General features: G+C 41.9%; 1 protein-coding gene across 2 annotated transcripts in view; it reads right to left on the bottom strand.

Annotated features, from left to right (window-relative positions):
- The window catches only part of IGF2BP3 (insulin like growth factor 2 mRNA binding protein 3), a 92,354-nt gene that overhangs the window by 9,038 nt on the left and 60,134 nt on the right, over positions 1–23,182 (bottom strand). For both annotated transcript variants that reach the window (XM_060782092.2, XM_060782093.2), the window contains exons 7-12: positions 15,520–15,804; positions 12,654–12,788; positions 7,215–7,337; positions 6,481–6,616; positions 2,903–3,034; positions 833–952 (exon numbers count right to left, since the gene is read on the bottom strand). In XM_060782092.2, coding sequence (XP_060638075.2) covers positions 833–952; positions 2,903–3,034; positions 6,481–6,616; positions 7,215–7,337; positions 12,654–12,788; positions 15,520–15,804 — 931 coding nt within the window. The remainder of the gene's footprint in view (positions 1–832; positions 953–2,902; positions 3,035–6,480; positions 6,617–7,214; positions 7,338–12,653; positions 12,789–15,519; positions 15,805–23,182) is intronic.

Below are 23,182 nucleotides of genomic sequence, written 5' to 3'. Positions count from 1 at the left end.
AAACAAGTTCACATGTGAGAAGACACTTTATGAGTTACTGGGATCCCAAGCTGTGTAATCCATTTACAAAGACCTTGTTTCATTTTAAGAGAGCTACGTGTCACTGATTTCAGACAAACATATATTCATGCAAACATATTTAAAATTACAGAAAAGGATAGACCAATATCCCAGAAATCAGAGCTGGAAAAAGTTGAAAAATGAAATGCCCTTTTGGAAGATTTCTGCAGTCATTAAGACGTAATGTAAAGGAGAAAGTAAAGTGACGGTTTCAAGAGGTAAGATCTCTCATCTGAGACACATTGTACTGTCAAACGGAAATGTTGCCAATATATTAAGTGAGCAAAAGTCTAGACGGTGGGCTTGCGAAATAGTAAGCACTTCACAAGTTGGAACGATCTGCATTTCTTAATTTTAAACATTTGGAGCATCATGAGAAACACATTTACAGTACTTTCATGTATGCTAATTAAAATCGCATTTTCAGCTGTGTGCAATATGGCAAAAACACTTCAATTAAAAAACATGGCACAAAGGTTTAAGTCATGTTAAGAACAAATGCCGTCTAAAAGTCATGACCACCAAAAGCGGTGAGGGTTTTTTTGCAGTTTACATTTGACTCCTCAAAGAACTTTAAAAAACATGCTTGTAATTATCTTGTCTCTGAAACAGACACAAAGATCCAATTCATCAACAGCAGGTATCATTTATTGTTTTATATTCAAAGCAAGGTATCATATCTTAAGACACAGAACAAATCAGTTCTTGTAGAAACTTGATTCTACAGTCAATGAAGACTGGAGAAATTTAAAGTTGATCGCTGTAATATTACCTTAATGGAAGCGCCTGCAAAACGAGAAAGTTGTTTGATGTGCTGCCCTTGCTTGCCGATAATGGCTCCCACTGCTAAGGCTGGGATGAACAGATGAACGGTCTCAGACTCTGGCTGTTGCTGGAGTGAGAAAGGGAAAACGAGAGAGGCAATTAACAGCCTGAACTGTAACAAGCAACGGTAATAGCAAAACGGAAAGCAGAGCTTTGTAAAAACAAAACAAAAATTAAATTTGCTGTGTTGGATTCCGTAGCTACATTTAGGGCAGTGGTTCTCAACCTGTGGATCCCCAGATGTTTCACCCTCCAACTCTCAGAAATCCTAACACCTGGTAAACTGACTGGGATTTCTGGGAGTTGTAGGCCAAAAAGCCTGGGGACCCACAGGTTGAGAGCCACTGATTTAGGGAATTCTTGTTGGTGGGCTAGTTCTCCCACTCCCAAACCATTAGAAACAGATTTTGAAGAGGAGATTCAGGGCAAAGATTCTACTAGCAGAAGTGCTCTGCTGGATCAGAAACCTATCAGAGCAGGCCATGAGGCCCTCCAGGTGTTTTGGATTTCAACTCCCACAATTCCCAACAGCCGGTAGACTGTCCTGTACCAGAGGCATGATCCTTTACACATTGGGAGATCTACTCCAGACCTAACACAATTATATTAAGATGAAAGCCACAAGATAATAGGTGGCATTTCTGAAATTTAAAGAAATGCTTTAAGAAACAGGGTTGTGGGCTGAAAGCTTTAGGACTAAACAAAGCAACTGTAAAATCTTTAAGGATTCTAATGTCTCATATGTAGCCTTGCAAGGGAGAGCACTATTGTAGTTGAGGAAATTGCCCTCTATTCAGGAAGGTGTCCGAATCAATATTGTGACTGTATGAGAAACATCTCTGGCTACAGTTATCAGACAATACACCTTGACAACCATTAGAAAAAAAGAAGGGAAGGGTCTAGATCAGTAGTTCTCAACCTGCGGGTCCCCAGGTGTTTTGTTTTTTTCTGGGAGTTGTAGGTCAAAACACCTGGGGACCCACAAGTTGAGATCCACTGGTCTAGAAAGAGAGAGGCCGGTTGTTGTTTTTTTTACAGAAAGGAGAAGAAACAAGGAAGAAAAAGAGCCCCAGGGAGGAGAGAATGAAAAAAGGGCAGTGAAACTATTAAGAAACTCATAAGCTATAGGTAAGTGCTACTGCTGCGGTGGATAAAAAAGAACTGAGGGAAAGATGCTTAAAAAGTGCTTGTTAGAGAGGAGAAACAGAGTTACTGCCAAAAATTTCAGCTTTGCAAAAGGTTCTGAAAGGTGGCTCTGCGTAGGCAAAAAACTATAAGTGTGATGAAGAAGAAACCTCATCTTATTTCCATCCATAACAGTAACTGGAAGCTTTCCATCTACACATGTACTGATTTCATAAAGGAAGGAATGGAATATGATCTCTCATTCACTAGTTATTTGCTCTGAGAATGTCGTATGTTGTATTATTTAAGCCTAGATCACATCCTAATCAAACTTTTAACTATCTCATTTTATAAGTCCTAACTGACAAACAGCAGCTAAATAAACAGCATTCTGTGCATGTAACATAGTTTGCCCCATGAACAAACTATAGACTTAACACCCTTGACAAACATCCATCTCCCCAAAATGTAATACATTAACAGTGTAAGCTTTCAAAAAGATTGAATAGGTAAAAAGAATTCTAGCCAACAGCACTTCTAGTACCTAGATGCAACAATAGAGATTTACAATTTTAATTTATTATTTAACGGGATACATAAGTATAGAAATTTCATCAATCAACTTCAGGACTCTACATTAAGTGCTGATTCACTGGGACATAACTCATCATGACACTCTTCTACACTTTATGAACTCTCATTCCACTCAGTGTTTTCTCGGTTGCTCAGTGAACATGTACTTCAGAATCCTTGCTGAAAAATAACTCAGCTTTTCCTTTCCGGTTTGAGATAACGCAATACTGTATGTTTCTACTAAGTCACAGCTACAAATAAGGTGATGTGTGAAGACATCATAACCAAACATCCACATTACAGAATTACAAACAATTACCCCAAATGGAGGATACGAAGACGCTGAAGCAGATGAAGAAACTCCCACTGAGGGAGGTGGTATCCCTGAAGAAGAAGGTGGGAATAGACCCAAGGCATTCAGATTTAATCCTGGAATTAAATGTGCTTGGAGCTGCAATGAAAAAAAAAGGAACAGTTATCTCTTGCTTGTAGAAATATTTTTGTGTGATTTCTGAAAGGTTATCTTTGAGCCATCTTCTCCAACTTGGAACCATGTTGGGGACTTTTACCCCCCCCCCCCCAACATGGGAGTAAAGGTCCTTCCACACTGCCCTATATCCCAGAATATCAAGGCAGAAATCCCACAATAACTGCTTTGATCTGGGTTATCCGAGTCCACACTAAGATAATGTGGGATTTACTGCCTTGATATTCTGGGATATAGGGCTGTGCGGAAGGGCACTACAAGTCCCATGATTTACAGATAATATGTTAATTCCAAGTGTTGACCACAGGTGAAAGGAGCCGCAACAAAGCTCATCTGGAGGGATTTATTTATTTACAGTATTTATATACCACCCCTGGGGGGACTCAAAGTGGGATGGCTATGATATTATTTATCGTGTCATCAGCAACCATTGTTTTACAATTCTAACAGAGCAAAACAAACACAGAGATTAAAATGAAAAAGAAAAAAAAAAGAAAGAAAGAAAAAAAAACCACACAGATTTTGTAAATTTGGTATTTGGTTAAATGTCCTTTGACCAGTATCTGGCCACTTGGAGTGCCTCTGGGGTTGCCGCAAGAAGGTCCTCCATCGTGCATGTGGCAGGGCTCAGGGTGCATTGCAGCAGGTGGTCAGTGGTTTGTTCTTCTCCGCACTCGCATGCCGAGGATTCCACCCTGTAGCCCCATTTCTTAAGATTGGCTCTGCATCTCGTGGTGCCAGAGCGCAATCTGTTCAGCGCCTTCCAAGTCGCCCAGTCTTCTGAGTGCCCAGGGGGGAGTCTCTCATCTGGTATCACCCATGAATTGAGGTGCTGGGTTTGGGCCTGCCACTTTTGGACTCTCGCTTGCTGGGGTGTTCCAGCGAGTGTCTCTGTAGTTCTAAGAAAACTATGTCTTGATTTAAGTCGTTGACGTGCTGGCTGATACCCAAACAGGGGATGAGCTGGAGATGTCTCTGCCTTGGTCCTTTCACTATTGGCTGCTACTTCCCGGCGGATGTCAGGTGGTGCAATACCGGCTAAGCAGTGTAATTTCTCCAGTGGTGTGGGTCGCAGACACCCCGTGATAATGCGGCATGTCTCATTAAGAGCCACATCCACTGTTTTAGTGTGATGAGATGTGTTCCACACTGGGCATGCATACTCAGCAGCAGAGTAGCATAGCGCAAGGGCAGATGTCTTCACTGTGTCTGGTTGTGATCCCCAGGTTGTGCCAGTCAGCTTTCGTATGATGTTGTTTCTAGCGCCCACTTTTTGTTTGATGTTCAGGCAGTGCTTCTTGTAGGTCAGAGCACGGTCCAAAGTGACTCCCAGGTATTTGGGTGCGCTGCAATGCTCCAGTGGGATTCCTTCCCAGGTAATCCTCAGAGCTCGGGATGCTTGTCTGTTCTTAAGGTGAAAGGCGCATGTCTGTGTTTTAGATGGATTAGGGATCAGATGGTTTTCCCTGTAATAGGCAGTAAGAGCACCTAGAGCTTCGGAGAGCTTCTGTTCTACCATCTCAAAGCTCCCTGCTTGAGCAGTAATGGCACAATCGTCAGCATAGATGAAGCTCTCTGTCCCTTCTGGCAGTGGCTGGTCATTTGTGTAGATGTTGAACATGGATGGAGCAAGCACGCTCCCCTGAGGCAGGCCGTTCTTCTGTTTCCGCCATCTGCTTCTCTGGCCCTGGAACTCAACAAAAAAGCTCCTGTTTTGTAGCAGGTTTCCTATCAGGCGGGTGAGGTGGTAGTCCTTTGTGATATTATACATTTTTCTCAGGAGGAGGCGGTGGTTCACAGTATCATAGGCTGCTGACAAGTCTATGAAGACAGCTCCTGTGATCTGCTGCCTTTCAAAGCCATCTTCTATGTGCTGGGTCAGGTTCAGCACTTGCGATGTGCAGCTTTTGCCTTTTCTGAAGCCAGCTTGCTGTGGGATCAGACAGGGGTCTATATTTTCCATAATTCTATGCAAAATAAGTCTCTCCAGAACTTTGTAGAGGTGGCACAACAGGGAGATTGGTCTGTAGCTTTTTGGGTCATTACGGTCTTTGCCTGGCTTCAAGATGGCGATGACTCTTGCTTTCCTCCAGATTTTGGGGATCTGACAGGATGCAGTGCAGTTGTTCATCAGCTCCAGCAGCCAGCGCCTTGCTTTTGGCCCAAAGTTCTTGATTTGTTCCATCCGTAGATCATCCAAGCCAGCTGCTTTGCCATTCTTACATTTGTTGAGAGCCATGGCTATGATGAAATGAGACAACGAAAAGCAATGGCAAAATCCTGTATCAAGGTTTTTTTAAACAAAAGCACTCAACATTTGTCAGCAGTCTTCTAAAAACAAGTGCCATCTGGTTCTATGAACTACTGCTTAGCAGTGGAACGTTTTTGAAAATAACAGCATATCCGATAAACCTGTTTTCTTTAAACACATTTAATGGAACATCCCCAATGGAGCCTGTAACAACCTTATCAACATATGGTTGAATGTCTGTTTGTTTTATTAACCTATTTCTATCACGAGATCTCAGGGGAGCAAACACAGAAAGCAGCATAAAGAATGTAAACAATTCCAGATGAAAATCAATGCATAATTTCTACAGCAGAAAAAGATATTGAACATCTCAATGTGCCAACATGTTTCACCTAAAAAGACTAAGTGGTTTAAAAAAGAAGTATATGCAGAAAACTAAATTAAGTATCCAGGGCATTTTTAATATAAATCCACATCTTGACCTGGATCTGAAAAGAAACCAAGACTGAGAGCATTCAGGCCTTCCACTGGAAGGGTTTCCATAAAGAGATGCCATAGCCAAGAAAGCCTCTTCTGTCCTCTCCCACCATATTGGCTCTAGTGGATGGAGACTGAGAAGGGTCCTCAGAGAGGTATACTGTATAGGAAAAGGGCATTCCTTCAGATTTAGGACTTCATATGTCATCACCAGGACTTTCAAAGGAAACTTGAAGACATCTGGCAACCATGGGAATTCTTTCAAAACTGGCATCATGTATAGCATCCCATCTTTATACAGCAGTGGTTCTTAACGTGTGGGCTGTGGACCATCAGGGAGCCGCGAGGATGAAAATTTGATCCACAAGCCTCTTCCTCTTTATTTATTTTATTTCTACACCTTTTACACCACCTGTCACTCCTTCCCTGTTGCTGACCATGGCGTATGTACTGTATCTGAAACTAGAGCTCATATGGTCTGCAATTTTCTGAATCAGCACCCCAAACCGAATCTAAAGTTGACCAAAAACTGATTCATAACCCTTTTGGTACTAATGTTTGAGAGTGGTCCCTGGTCAAGTATTCCTTGGTAAATTGGTCCCTGGTCAAAAAAGGTTGGGAGCCATGGATATACAGGCAGTCCTCGAGTAACAAAAATTTGACTTACAAACAACTCACTTACATTCATAGCAGCAATATCATTTTCATATGATTCCCTGATTTTCTTCATTATTTCTTCTTCAGCCTTAGCACATGTTTCAATACTGCCTTTAACTGTAATGGTCCGTTCTGGATTATAGAGCGTCAAGTCCTGTAATCTGCAATATCAAAGCAGCAAACTGATAAGGAGGAAAGTAGAGCTTGGCAGGCATAAAACAAATGTGTAAAAAGAAGCTTTTTTCCCAGTGGGTTTGTTAGCCAAGGTAAGCCCGTTAACTAAATTTTATCTGAAATGTTTGGGATAAGAACGGATTTGGATTTCAGATTTTGGAATACCTGTACTTACACATGCAGTATCTTGGACATGAGTCTCAAGTCTAAACATGAAATTTATTTATGTTTCACATATACTTCAAAAACACTTACTGATGGTAATTTGATATTGTACTTTAAATAATTTTGTGTGTGAAACAAAATTTGTGTAGATTGAGTTATCAGAAAGCAAAGGTGTCACTAAGCTACCCATCTGGATGATTTTGGAAGATATGGAAAAATTACAGATCAGGGATGGTTAACCTGTATATTATTTTGAATCTATAGTTCTGTATCCTCTCTCAAAATGAATTTGTGAATTTGCTTTGTATATTTTTCTTTGTCCTGTATAACACTGAGGAGGTGACTGTTTAACACTTCAGCCGTAAACCATACAATTCCCTTAACACACACCATTTAGCAATGAAACCATTTAACACTTACGGAGATATTGTGATTTTAGTATCTGTGTCTTGTTCGATTTTCTTCAGATTCCGCCCTTCCTTGCCAATAAGCCGACCAACAAAATTGTTATGGGCTAGAATCTTCAAGGGAATTTCTTCTGTACTGTAAGCAATTCAGATAATTATATGAATGCAAGAGTCATATAATTCATTATTAATTACAAATCCAGAAAATGAAAATTCTTCCAGAATATTCTTCATGAAAACAGGCTCTGACAATTAATGATATGATTAGGAAGTTTGCACATTACCTAAATTCACAAATAATTGGGAGCTCTAAAATGTAGTTATTAATATGTCCAGATAATCCAGTAAGTAAACGTTTATTTAGAGAAGAGTATATAAAAACAACCAAATATAAGAAGGAGAATCAAAATTGCCAAGAGTCCAAAATCCTTTCAAATAGTCTTACGAGTCAATCCACAGAAATATCCATAAACATGATACCATGAATCTATGCCACACAGGAATCAGAAACAAGAGCAAGCTTAGAACACATGAATTCCAAAAACATAGGACCAAGAACCAAGAACTGCTCACCTGAATACAATGCTGCTCTCACAAAGGATTGTACCAGCAGGAACCCCTTTAAAAGGCCTCAATCCCTCCCATGACATCATTTCTTGCACACCTGCTTTTCCTCTCCTTATTGGACTGGGCTGACCACCACCGTGTTGACCACCTCCGGAGGACCATCCGCTATTTTACATCAGTCGTCTATAGTTTACATCTGAATCATAGCACTTTTGTCAACTGCCAATCTCTTTAATTACTGTGTTTACATATTGCGAACGTTGCACGTTACAGTTCCTGTCTACCTTTGCTGCTAATGTGGTAATAAGAACATAATATAGCACCTTAAGGCGCCTGCCTCTGTTGCCAACTGTTTTTGCACTTTACCCTACCCCGATCCCTCCTGCCGCACTTTAGTAATATTGTGGGCCAGTTCTGAGCTTTTGTTGCGCTTTAAGATCCTGCACCTTATGAATCACTATTGTTGCACTTTAAGACTTTTTAAGACTCTAGCACTTTAGGTACCATCCTACTTTCGCGGCTGAACGTTTACCACTTGTATCACTACCATCCTCTGAAGTGTACTGTTTCCACCCATGTGGTCCCCCACCCTCCTGTGTATACTGTCCCTGATATTATTGACTGGAGAAAGGGGCAGGGGAGAAAGTGGGCTGGAGCCTGTGAAGAGCAATGAGGAGGGGAGGGGGGATGGAGAAGACCAAAGCAACTGGCAAGAAAAAACGCCAACATTCCAAATAGCCGGTGAACTGGAGATTAAGACCTTGGTCATGAACTGCGGCACGGAGGAGGGGAGGTGTTCCACTAGCCGAGGGGCCCCCATAGAGGTCGTGGTGGGAAGGAGGAGATGCGGGAAAAGGAGACCTCGAATTCGGCCAAATTCGGACCATTTATTCACATTAACAATTCCAAATCGGTCTCCTAAGGTAAATTGGTGTAACCAGGTGAGCGGACCCTCTGGACCGAAGGTGGTGCTGTTGAACGCCAGATCTGTCAACGGAAAAACGACCTGGATCCAGGACCTAATCCTGGACGAGCGGGCAGATCTGGCATGCATCACGGAGACCTGGCTGGATGAAGCTGGAGGAGTAAATCTGACCCAGCTTTGTCCTCCAGGCTTCTCCGTGCAGCACCAACCGAGATCCGGAGGGCGGGGAGGCGGGGTCGCAGTGGTCTATAGGGATTCCATTCATCTGACCAGGTGCCCCATCCCGCAGACCACAAATTTTGAATGCGTCTACCTGAGGGTGGGTGACCGGGACAGAATAGGGATTCTGCTAGTGTACCGTCCACCTCGCTGCACTACAGTCTCCCTACCTGAGCTAGCGGGGGTGGTCTCGAGCCTGGCGTTGGAGTCTCAACAGCTCCTTGTGCTGGGAGACTTCAATATTCATGCCGAGACGACCCTCACAGGTGCGGCTCAGGACTTCATGTCTGCCATGGCAACCATGGGGCTGTCCCAACAAATATCTGGACCCACCCACTGTGCTGGACACACATTGGACTTGGTTTTCTGCCAGGGATGGGAACAGGGTGGCGGTGTGGAGGAGTTGTCCATCTCTCCGTTGCCATGGACCGACCACTTCCTGATCAGATTTAGGCTCACTGCGCCCCCTAACCTCTGCAAAGGTGGAGGACCCATTAAGATGGTCCGCCCCAGGAGGCTGATGGATCCGAATGGATTCCTGACGGCTCTTGGGGATTTTCCCGCCACCTCGGTAGGTGACCATGTCGAAGACTTGGTCGCTCTCTGGAATGGGGAGATGGCCAGGGCTATTGACATGATTGCTCCGGAACGTCCCCTCTCAAGTAGCCGAGCTAAACCAGCCCCTTGGTTTACTGAGGAGCTGGCAGTGATGAAGCGAAGGAAGAGAGAACTAGAGAGCGTGTGGCGCTCGGATCCGAGCGAGTCAAATCGAGCACGGTTTGTGTCCTTTCTTAGGGCATATGCCACGGCAATAAAGGCCGCTAAGAAAACCTTCTTTGCGGCCACTATTGCGTCTGCAAAGAACCGTCCGGCGGAGTTGTTTCGGATTGTCAGAGGTCTTTTAACTCCCGCCACTTCAGGCGGGAGCCCTGACAATTCGGTCACGCGCTGTGAAGCATTTGCTCGGTTCTTTGCAGACAAAGTCGCCTTGATCCGTTCTGAGCTGGACGCCGCGTTAAATGCAGTCTCCGAGGATGTAACAAGAGCACCTGCTTGTCCTATTTTGATGGATTCTTTTCAGTTTGTGAAACCCAAGGATGTGGACAAGATACTTGGAGGAATGAGGCCCACCACGTCCATCCTAGACCCCTGCCCATCCTGGCTTCTGAGGGAGGCCAGAGGGGGATTGGCTGAGTGGGTAACAGTGGTGGTGAATGCCTCCCTTCGGGAAGGCAAGATTCCAGCGAGCCTAAAACAGGCTATTATAAAGCCGCTGTTGAAGAAACCATCACTGGACCCCACTAAATTGGACAACTTTCGGCCTGTTTCCAATCTCCCCTTCTTGGGCAAAGTCATGGAAAGCGTGGTGGCCTCACAACTCCAGGTATTCTTGAGAGACACGGATTATCTGGATCCGGCACAGTCTGGTTTCAGACCGGGACATGGTACCGAGACGGTCTTGGTCGCCTTAGTGGATGATCTGCGCCGGGAGCTAGACAGAGGGAGTGTGTCCCTGTTGGTGCTCCTGGACCTCTCAGCGGCCTTCGATACCGTCGACCACGGTATCCTTCTGGGGCGCCTTGCGGAAATGGGCCTTGGGGGCACTGCTTTGCAGTGGCTCCAGTCATTCCTGGAGGGCCGTACCCAGAAGGTGTTATTGGGGGACTCCTGTTCTACACCACAACCTTTGACTTGTGGGGTTCCACAGGGTTCCATACTGTCCCCCATGCTGTTTAATATCTACATGAAGCCGCTGGGTGAGATCATCCGGAGTTTCGGGGTGCGGTGTCATCTGTACGCAGATGATGTCCAACTCTGTCACTCCTTTCCACCTGCTACTAAGGAGGCTGTCGAGGTCCTGAACCGGTGTCTGGCCGCTGTAACGGTCTGGATGAGGGCGAACAAACTGAAATTAAATCCAGACAAGACAGAGGTACTCCTGGTCAGTCGCAAGGCCGAACGGGATATAGGGTTACAGCCTGTGCTGGACGGGGTCGCACTCCCCTTGAAGGCGCAGGTTCGCAGCTTGGGTGTGACCCTGGACTCATCGTTGAGCCTGGATCCCCAGGTTTCAGCGGTGACCAGGGGAGCATTTGCACAGCTTAGGCTCGTGTGCCAGCTGCGCCCGTATCTCGGGAAGTCTGACTTGGCCACGGTGGTACACGCTCTGGTCACATCCCGCCTTGACTACTGCAACGCTCTCTACGTGGGGCTGCCCTTGAAGACGGCCCGGAAGCTTCAGCTGGTTCAGCGCGCGGCAGCCATGTTACTAACTGGAGCGGGAGGCAGGGCGCACACAACGCCCTTGTTGTCCCAGCTCCACTGGCTGCCGATCTGCTACCGAACCCAATTTAAGGTGCTGGTTTTGGCCTACAAAGCCCTAAACGGTTCCGGCCCAAAATACCTTTCGGACCGCATCTTGGCCTACGAGCCCACGAGGACCTTGAGATCGTCTGGGGAGGCCCTTCTCTCGATCCAGCCTGCCTCACAGGCACGTCTGGCGGGGACGAGGGAGAGGGCCTTCTCGGTGGTGGCCCCCCCGGCTGTGGAACACTCTCCCTGCAGACATCAGACAGGCGCCCTCCCTCATGTCCTTCCGAAAAAGCCTCAAGACATGGCTGTTCGAGAAGGCATTTAATTAAGTGATATAACAATGTGGTAAAGACGACTGGAAAGGAACAAGGAATATGAGATTGGTTATGATTCCACTATGAGACGAAGCGGATTTTTAGTGTAAATTTTGTAATGGTTGTATTGTTAATGTGTTGTTGTACTGCCTCATTGTAATTGCCTTTTATATGTGTTGTACACCGCCATGAGTCGCCCTAAAGGGCTGAGAATGGCGGTTAATAAATGCATCAAATAAATAAATAAATAAATAAATAAATTATTGCTAAGCCTCTGGGGAAAGCGAGTCTGTCTTTGTTGTATGCGCTGCTTCCGAAGTTACAAGTGCCTTGACCTGAGCAAACATTTCTCTCCTGCATTTCTCTCAGCCTGCACTTCTGGAAGGTACTCATAAGAACTGATATCATTTTCTCCAGTATCATGGGAACTGCCAAGAGATTAAAAAACAACTCTCTCCAGGCCACTTCTATCCTCCTCTGGGTCCTCTGAATCTATCCCGCATCCCCTTCCTCATCTGAGCACTCAAAATCTGACTAGGTTACAACAGGAAGGGACTCAAAGTTAATATAAGAACAAGATGTTTTTAAATTTTTCAGTTGTGAGTATAAGCAAACTAAAAATCCTTTATCTATACACAATATATAAAACATATGTAAAATGTTTTCTTGTAAATAATTTCAAGTCTTAAACAGTAAATGCATTCATTTCTAAAGATGGCTTTCAATTGCAGTAGTTTAAATAAAACACCAACTCACCCATACTTTTCTGATACTCTCTAATGTTACCACTACCAAGCTGTATGGTAATAATAATCCTTCTCACTTGTACATGTTTCATTTCCAAATATTAGAAATTAATCTAAAAGCAAAACCAACCAATAAAATGGAAGCACAAAAGAGATGCTGGAAAGGTGAGTGAAAGATCTGCTTCAATATTGCCCATCTATTGTCTTCTTCTGCCATTTTTCAACACATACAAACACTCCACCAGAACCATGATCCCCAACAGTATCCAGGACTCATCTTTTCTTTTATGTGCCATTATTTCTAATTAACAATTTCAGATGTCTCATTGAAACACGTAGATATCATTAATAAAACATTATTGACTCACAACTTGGTATCTTGCGCTTCCTTCTGCATTATCTCCATGATGATTTTACAAGCACTTGAGCATCCTTCTGGAGTAGAATGGATTGTAATTGGTTTTTCAGCAGCACCTGCATTTTCTTTACGATGAATATCAATTCTAGAAAGAAGATGGTAGTAAAAGGCGTGTTTGTAGTTTTCAGAGATTATGGTAGTCTGGATTCTGTACCAGTGAAAAGGTCTGCATGCCATAATGTAACAATTATGGGCAAGAAAGGGCTACTTATCTCTTTTTACACCAAAAGATGAGTCTGTTCATTTAATGCTTGGATTGTGTGATTTTAATTAATTGTTTTAAGATTTATATGTTTTAATTATGTGATTTTTAAAGTATATGTTGTTTTGTTTTGTTTTATATATGTATCAAATTGTGCCTTAGTTGTGAGCTGCTATGAGTCCCCTTTGGGGTGAGAAAGGTAGGTTATAAATACAGTAAATAAATAAAATGTTGAAGGCAGTGATGGATGTTCAATGATCATTTGCTGATACACACCAAAGGCTACCTCTGCAGATGCTACCTATTGAATCTCTTGAAGAATGTTATTCTCTTTAATGTTTCAATTTTTAACCACATTCCATATAAATGAATCATGGCACTTGCTCAACTGTCTGGCCTAGGAAACTACAAACTTCATCAATGATCGACTTAATTAAGCACCTTATCCAAGTAACAAGTACAATTTTCAGCATCTTTTTGTAAACATCAAAAACCCCAACATTTCTTTGAGCAAATTCCAGAATAAGGCAAGTCCTGGCCAGCTGCTCATCACCAACAGCATTATTACTCAACATGTTTACTAATTTAGCAAGATACATCTTTCAGATGTTGCTTTAAGCAGCTCTACTGTGTTTCAATGAATAAGCCCGTGTTACTGCTAGATTCAGAATGAAAAAACAGTAATTCCCAAAGATTGTCACAAAATGAACATAAATGTAAAACTTGAATCAGGGAAGCCGTCTATACCTGAAGAGGTACTCCATATTATTACTATTTGCCTGATCTGCATAGACCCCCAAGTTTCTGGAGACTCACCACTGATCTAATGTTTCAAAGTGAAAGCTATCAGCTTCACCGTTTCCATTTCTTATATGCTTTTCTTGTGACCCTTGGAGAAATAACATTTTGACAGTGGAAAGAAGATCCAGACTACCGGCTCTCCTGCCAGGGACAACCAGTGATGAGAGCTCTGACTTCAGTGCAAGAAATTAGAACATGTGCACAGAGAGTTATATCAGGAATTCATTTTATTTCTCTGGTTGGTGGCTGGCTCTAAATCAGGGGTGTCAAACTAAGTTTCATTGAGGGTCAAATGAACTTTATGATTGACTTTAAAGAACCACTGAATTCATGGATGGAGAATACCATGAAGATAGTATTTTGGGTTGTGACAGCAAATTATTATTGTATACAACAGCACATGAGTACTGTTAGTTTTCTGTAATTTCTGTATTTGAATTGTGAATCAGTAGATACAGAGTGCCAACTACATAGATTTTTCACAAAGTGGTCAATGGTCACTTTGGGTCCCCAGATGTGATTGAAAGACAACTGTCATCACTTATCTGTCATTCAGAGTGGGGATAATGGGAGTTGCAACACAATTGCACTTGTGGCTCTGATGTTGGGGAAAGGTTATAAAACATTTCTAAATCAGAGATCATATCCACAAGCCTTGTATCTAAATTCAAACCTCATTATCCTGACTAAACATAACAACCTACAACTTCCCAGATATTACTCTATCACAACTCCCATCAGCTCTAAAAATAATGTCTAATGATGAGGAGTACAAAAGTTATGGTCCAGCCTCAGGAGGACCCCAGACCTGGGTGGGCAGAGACCATTCTGGTTTAAGTTTGCTCATTTCAGTGCAATTTATTACGTAATTTCCCTAAAATGAATGAGACAAAGGAGGAAGGAGTAACTTCTGAGAGTGATCCTTTCCGCTTGCTGACAATGTATTGTCCCAAAAGAGAAGGCATGGTGGCAGTGACTAGATCAGAGGTAAATCTCTCTCCCTTGCTTAAGAGCTTTTACAGAGAGAACATTATTGTAACCATAGGAACTAAGGAAGAACTAAGCTAAACCTCACTAAAGAAAACTATGAAAAGAGAACAAGTAAAAACACAGAGGTATCCAGCTAAAGTTTGTGGCACCTGAGAGCAAACGGAAAACTGTTTTATAAGCAAAGCTAGCCTAAAAATGACACACCCCTAGTTAATTAAAAGAGAAGGCTGCTATGAACCAAAAGAGGAAGAGTCTCGCTTATCCAACATTTGCTCATCCAACGTTCTGTATTATCCAACGCAGTCCCACTCCCACTCAGATCCACAGCTGTTTCAATACATTGCGATGTTTTGGTGCTAAATTCGTAAATAAAGTAATTACTACATGACATTACTGTGCATTGAACTGCTTTTTCCATTGATTTGTTGTAAAACATGATGTTTTGGTGCTTAATTTGTAAAATAATAAAGTAATTTGATGTTTAATAGGCTTTTCCTTGTTTGTTGTTCATTTGTTCAGCTGTTTCCGACTCTTTGTGACTTCATGGACCAGTCCACACCAGAGCTCCCTGCCGGCCGTCACCACACCCAGCTTCTTCAAGGTCAATCCAGTCACTTTTAAGGCTTTTCCTTAAACCCTCCTTATTATCCAACATTTTCGCTTCTCCAATGTTCTGCTGGCTGGTTTATGTTGGATAAGCGAGACTCTACTGTAATGGATAGTTTAAAATAAATGACAGGAGACCAAATCCATATTTTCTATATTTGCAAATGTGCAGAGTTGACTGTCATATTAACAGCAAATATTTAGTAGGGTAACTTACTTTGACTGTGTCTGCTTTGTGATGTTTCTAATGGTGGCGCCTTCTTTTCCGATAATGGCTCCTACAAACTGGGTAGGAACCAGCATTCGTAGCGGAACCTCAGATTGTGGTTTCTGCCTTGAAGCTGCACCCGGAGAGCCTTGCCTGGGAGCCCCTCTCTGCCCAAACCCACGTCTCCCCTGTGGATGCTGTTGAGAAGGAGGTTGTGCTGCCATCTCATCAGGAATATATGCAACTTTTAGCGAGTAGTTTTCCAGCTGGAATCCATTCAGTTTTTCTATTGCTCTGTACAGGATTTGAAAAGGGGAACAGGAGTTCATAGAATAAATTATTCAGTTGCAAATCTGCATTCACAAGTGGCAGAAACCCATGAAACCATTTCATACACTTGAGTTATAATTATTTATATTTAGTGCAGCCTTCTTCATTTCCCCTGTTCTGCTTCTTCTCCTTATTAGTGTTCTCTTTAGGCTCCTGAGTCTGCAGAAAGGGTTCCAGTCTATTCTTATTCTTTCTCATTATAATTAGTAATACTTCGTAAAATACAGTAATTCTCTAACAACTCTTTTCTTGTAAGATTAAAAAAGTATTTCAATCAACTGAGTCAAAATAGTAACTTTGTTATTCAGCACTCCTACTGTCCCCAAAACTGTGACCTGAGAACTGAACGAGTTCACTTTTGACTAGGAAAAGATATTAAGATATTCTCTAGATGAAGGGCTAGAAGGCATGATCATCAAGTTTGCAGACGACACCAAATTGGGAGGGATAGCCAATAGTCCAGAGGACTGGAGCAGAATTCAAAACGATCTTGACAGATTAGAGAGATGGGCTAAAACTAACAAAATGAAGTTCAACAGTGACAAATGCAAGATACTCCACTTTGGCAGAAAAAATGAAATGCAAAGATACAGAATGGGTGACGCCTGGCTCGAGAGCAGTACGTGTGAAAAAGATCTTGGAGTCCTCGTGGACAACAAGTTAAACATGAGCCAACAATGTGATGTGGCGGCAAAAAAAGCCAATGGGATTTTGGCCTGCATCAATAGGAGCATAGTGTCTAGATCTAAGGAAGTAATGCTACCCCTCTATTCTGCTTTGGTTAGACCACATCTGGAATATTGTGTCCAATTCTGGGCACCACAATTCAAGAGAGATATTGACAAGCTGGAATGTGTCCAGAGGAGGGCGACTAAAATGATCAAGGGTCTGGAGAACAAGCCCTATGAGGAGCGGCTTAGGGAACTGGGCATGTTTAGCCTGAAGAAGAGAAGGCTGAGAGGAGATATGATAGCCATGTATAAATATGTTAGAGGAAGCCACAGGGAGGAGGGAGCAAGCTTGTTTTCTGCTTCCTTGGAGACTAGGACGCGGAACAATGGCTTCAAACTACAAGAAAGGAGATTCCATCTGAACATTAGGAAGAACTTCCTGAGTGTAAGAGCCGTTCAGCAGTGGAACTCTCTGCCCCGGAGTGTGGTGGAGGCTCCTTCTTTGGAAGCTTTTAAGCAGAGGCTGGATGGCCATTTGTCAGGGGTGATTTGAATGCAATATTCCTGCTTCTTGGCAGGGGGTTGGACTGGATGGCCCATGAGGTCTCTTCCAACTCTTTGATTCTATGATTCTCTGGACGTTTCGCCATGCTTCTGGAACATGGCCATACAGCCCAAAAAACTCACAACAACCCAGTGATTCCAGCCATGAAAGCCTTCGACAACATATTAAGACATGACTTAATTATACCATGGAGGATTTCATATTATACTAATTTTGTTTGCTTTTACAAAACATTATTCCATACAAACTGGAAATTTATTTATTATTATTTTATTTATTTGGAACATTTGTACCCGTCATTTCTCGACCCCCGAAGAGGGACTCAGGGCGGCAATAATTCAATGCCAAAACAATAAAACACATAATAAAATGCAATCCATACATAAAAATCAATATAAATATAAATTAAAAATAGTTCACCAAGTTAAAACATCATCCAAATACATCCAACGTTGCAATCCAGTAAAATCTCTAAAATATCTTTGGATTCAACTCACACGTTCCAAAATAAGAACTTCTTTTCCCCAAATACTGTATAACTCTCTGTTTGGCTCTTACACATTTTAACATCTCTGCCAAACAACTTCACGTATTTGTATGTGACATATTTGTGATGTTTTCCCCAAGCTGTTTCTACAGAAAGAGCTTGTTTTTTTTATTTCTTTTACACTATAACCTGCAAAGCTCACCATATCATGTTTTAAATTATCTACTGTTAGTGATAATGAAGAATGCTGAACATACATTTTCTTCCACCACAGAACTATATTTTTGAATAGCAATTTCTCAAATAAAAATAATTTGAAAGCATATTCTGGATTTTTTTTAATTGTTCTGAACAACTTAATTTGGGCAAGATCTGCAAAATTCTAAAATAATATGTGGCCATTCCCAGAAAATGATTAAACTGTTTCTGAAACAAACAAGCGTAATCTAAATTTTAAATGGGAAAAAGTGATGCATAAGGATGAAATAGAGCTTATGATATAGACTCTGAGCTCCCCCACCACCACTATCACATTAAGTATCTGATATCTTTGTCCTTATTTACAACTTATTAAAGATTGGGTTGTTGTAGGTTTTTCCGGGCTATATGGCCATGTTCTGGAGGCAATTTTTCCCCTTACTAAAGATTTTACCAACACAGATCCTTGTGTCCAAAAGGAGAAGAAAAATGAGCAGTTTTTTGTAGTTAGTGTGGTGCCCCAGGGCCTGGAGCCACCTATGACCACAGCACCACTCTGGAGTCCAAAGTATAAGCAAATATTTTATAGTGAAACACATAAAATATATGAAAATGCTGGAATAAAGAAAGAAGAGGAATGATTTTAAAAGTTTAGCAACAGGTGATAACCACACAGAAATCCAAATGTCTCTTTTCATAAAAGTCCAAAGTTAATACAGTCCAGGAATAATAAAAAAAATCACAAGTAAAGCATAAATCCATGAGCAAGAGGTATGCTTAAAAGAACTTGAGCAAGAATCATAACACAACAATTTAAAAAAACTTCCAAGATTCTTGAACCTAAAACCATGACTTCATGTGACCAAAGATTCAGGCCTTGCTTCTAACTCAAAGTCCATATTGCCTGAACTGACTTTAAGGTAAACACGGGTTGTTAATCAACAGTCGTGAAGTCATCTCATTTCCCACAAATTTTCACTATCTCTTTCCCACGTAATCTTTCTGACCTACAGAGCAGATTCTCTGCTCTGATCTGTAAACAAAGACTTTTACTTATCTCCGTAACACCAAGTACTTTCCCTTGAGAGTTTTCCCTTTCATTTAATTCTTCACTCAACTCCTTATCTAATGATGTTGTTTCTGGTTCCTGTGACTGACCTTGGGGCTCTGCAGTGTTTGAGTCAATTTCATTTCCATGGCCTGAATTTTCAACACTTTGAACCTGGCCTGAATCTGCATCACTTTGAACCCCAGAAAATCCCTCAATCCCTTCTGAATCATCAGTGAATCCATCAGCCCCTGGCTGCTGAGCTACAACAGTTAACTATACTATAATATTTAGAATAGTAATGAATACTTGAAAGCAACTGGTAACAAACAAGTAACCAAAATGTTAATTTCAGGAAATTAAGGAATGCATTTCCATAGCAACAAACTGCTCTCAGTAGTGTGGGTTATAACAGAATTTAAAAGTTGAATGTAAGTGGTGTGATGATAGATCACATATAGCTGTTCTTCCAATGTTTATGTTGGGGGAGGTTGTTTGGACTTTCGTTTTCCCTGTATCTGTTCAGGGTACGAGGCAAGGTTTAGCATAAAAAAATTGAATCTATTAAAATTAACTGCCAATTAACAAGTACGTGTGCTGATCCTGGGCCAGGTTTCCCAGTAAAATGGCATAATACCATAACCCGCAACACTGAATTTAGTTTTCAGGAACTTGACAGGCCAAGGAAGGAGAAATGGGATGTTATGCATAGAAGAGAGGGACTCTCTCCATTAGCAATAACTCATTCATTCTCCAAGTGTTTACATGCATGTAAATCCATATATTAACTACATGTAGTTCCACACTAGCACTTAAATTAAATTAGATCTACAGAGACACTTGCTGGAACACCTCAGCAAGCGAGAGTCCAAAAGTGGCAGGCTCAAACCCAGAACCTCAACCAATGGCTGATACCAAATGAGAGACTCCCTCCTGGGCACACAGAAGACTGGGCGACATGGAAGGCGTTGAACAGACTGCGCTCTGGCACCACGAGATGCGAGTGTGGAGAAGAGCAAACCACTGACCACCTGCTGCAATGCACCTTGAGCCCTGCTACATGCACAATGGAGGACCTTCTTGCAACAACACCAGAGGAACTCCAAGTGGTCAGCTACTGGTCAAAGGACGTTTAATCAACTACCAAGTTTGCAAATTTTGTTTTGTCTGTTTGTTTGTTTTGTTTTGTTAGAAATGTAATACAATTGTCTGGTTGCCCCTGACACGATAAATAAATAACTTAAATTAATTGTGTTATTTAAGTCATATATCAGATTTTTAAAATGTGATCTAATATCAGAATTTTAGTATGGCCCATTCTATACAACAGTACAAGAAAAGGTATCAAAATATGGTACTTACCACAGAAATGTTGAAATCAGTTAATAAGGGTACAAGGGACTCCTTATCTCTAAGCCAGATATAATGGCTGGATTTGCACATCATAAAAAGCAATGCTTGTGCAGGACTCCTAACATTTAGTTTATAAGCTACATGCCCAATTACATCCTGAGGCACTTAACCATGGTTTGTTGATCACAACATCCAAAAGCTCATCTCTACCCTCAACAAGCTAAGGGAGAGACCAAAAACAAATCAGAGATAATTTTGCCTTCTTGTTGGGAGAAATGCAAGCCAGAGTGCTTAGTACAAATATAATGATAGGCTCAAACGGGAGGTCTGTGGTTTGCTTAGCCAAATGCACAGAAAGCCAAAATTCTCAAAGATTCTCACTGATTGTCAATGCACTCAATGCCACATTTGATGCTCCAAAGCTCACTGCAACATGAAATTCTTACATATTATACATCTTTTTAAAAAGCACTGCAAAATAGTGAAATATGTAACATGCAGAACCAAACTCTGATGAAGTATGACAATCACTTAAAATAATGAAGCATTGTATAAGAATGAACTATTGCCTGCCTGCATTTCTTTCTAAACAATATGGGAGAACAGGAGCATGAAAAATACTTATGGTGCATCTTTCAAATATCTACAAAGGTTTTACCTCAGTGGTAGAACAAATTTAAATCTGAGCATTGCCAAGTTTGTCAATCCCTGAGTCAAAAGATTTGGTCCCTAGAAAAGTCCTCTGGCAGAAAACCTGAAAGCAACATCACAAAATGTGTAGTCAATATAGGAATATATTAGCTATATAGTTTGCTCTGCTATACAACAGTTTTCTAGAAGCATTCTCCCAAGCATCAGCCCAGAGAAGCATTCCAGAAGGTGATTATGGTTGGTGGTATCAAAAGCCACTGAGAAGTCTAGCAGAACCAACAGGGACACATTCTTGACCAGTTTATCCACCAAGGCAATCAAAGCCAAGCCTGAAGTCATACTGAAATGAATCTAGATAACCTCTTTAATCCAAGAACACCTGGAGTTGAGAAACCAACATGTGCTCCAGAATCCCTCATCATAAAAGAGATGCTGGAGATTGTTCAGTAATGGTGTAGTGGAGTTTGGTTCAGGGAGGTTTTTTTTATTTAAAAAAAGGTCTCACCACAGTATTTTTTACAAAGGGGAACTCTGCCTTGCTATAGCAAGTCATTCACCACCCCGCTTACCTACTCAGCCAATTCCTTTTGGCTGTTTTTACAACTGAGGAAGGGTACAAGCCTCATTCACATGTGGTAGTCCTTTCCACATCCTTAGGTTGCACAAATTGAAACATATCCAATAATACGAGACAAGCAGGAGCCAAGACTACACCCGTTGGTCCTGTATTAACCACAGTATCCAAGTCAGTGAGGATCTGAGCGATTTCACCTGCAAAGTATTCTGCAAATTCTCCAGAGTGGTCTTCCAGGTGGTTTATCTACTGTTCTTGTGGAGTAGAGTGTAAAAGGCCCCTGGCTACTGAAGACAGCTCCACTAGATGACATTGTGCCGAAAAGAAAGTTTCCTTTACTGCAGTGGTTCAAAACTAGTGGTCTCACCATTACTACACCGTTGCCGCGAAATCACGTAGCAACAAGCACAACTGGTTTCACGAAACTCTCTTATAGTGCTGAGGCAACAGGGATGTCGGGAGGGGAGAGGCTGACTACCCACGAAAGATTACTACTTCCACATCAGCTCTAGATTATTAAATATGGTTTTCTGTGGGCGAGCAGATTGTGACTACTGGGTGGCATATGTTCTGTATCAGAAAGTAGAGCTGATGTGGTCTATCTAAAGCAATTTTCTGAATCAGCACCCCAAATAACCAAACTGAATCTACAGTTGACCAAAAACTGATTCATAACCCTTTTGGTACTAATGTTGGAGAGTCGTCCCTGGTCAAAGTGGTCCCTGGTCAATAAAAGGTTGGGAAATACTGCTTTACTGCAATCACTGCTGCTTTCTGATAGGCTTTAGTCAGACTTGCTCAACGTTTTCTGTCATCAATGCTCTAGTCTCCAACCCAATTGCTTCACCAACACCAACTCTCTAGTAAACCAGGGGGCTTACTTGGCTCCACTCCATGGGAGGGGTACTTGGGAGCAATTATCTCCATAATCTCAAAACATTGGTTATTCTAAACTATGAATCCATAATGTCAAATACTTATAACCAATAACTTAATGTCAAATACTTATAACCAATAACCAATAATAGTTTTCTAACATCTACAGAGCTACTCGCTGGAACGCCTCAGCAAGCGAGAGTCCAAAAGTGGCAGGCTCAAACCCAGAACCTCAATCAATGGCTGATACCAAATGAGAGACTCCCCCCTGGGCACACAGAAAACTGGGCGACTTGGAAGGCACTGAACAGACTGCGCTCTGGCACCACGAGATGCAGAGCCAACCTTAAGAAATGGGGCTACAAAGTGGAATCCACGAAATGCGAGTGTGGAGAAGAGCATACCACAGACCATCTGCTGCAATGCAACCTGAGCCCTGCTACATGCACAATGGAGGACCTCCTTGCAGCAACACCAGAGGCACTCCAAGTGGCCAGCTACTGGTCAAAGGACATTTAATCAACTCCCAAGCTTGCAAACTTTGTGTTTTGTTTGTTTGTCTGTTTGTTAAAAAAATGCAATGTAACTGTTTGATCTGCTCCTGACATGATAAATAAATACCAATAACTCATCTTCTATAAACAGCCAAGTTTAAAACAAAACAAAAACAAAGCTAATCTCTCTTTCCCACAAATATAAATGTGTAACCTAACATTTTCCAGCCTGATCTCTTATCAAAGCTTAATGGTTATTGACATAGATCTGTAAACTGAAAAACACACCTCCTTCATGTGCTAGTGTACTTTCCCCCAGTGGCCCATTTTTAAATTAGTATAGCAGCAAGGAAAAAGTGCTATGTTGCATATTATAAAATTGGTTCTCATACCTTGTCCAAATCCACTCTAGATGAGAGAACAGA

Source organism: Anolis sagrei, chromosome 6 (genome assembly GCF_037176765.1).
Source record: "Anolis sagrei isolate rAnoSag1 chromosome 6, rAnoSag1.mat, whole genome shotgun sequence".
Classification (NCBI taxonomy): domain Eukaryota; kingdom Metazoa; phylum Chordata; class Lepidosauria; order Squamata; family Dactyloidae; genus Anolis; species Anolis sagrei.
This window is presented reverse-complemented; position numbering and strand designations above follow the sequence as displayed.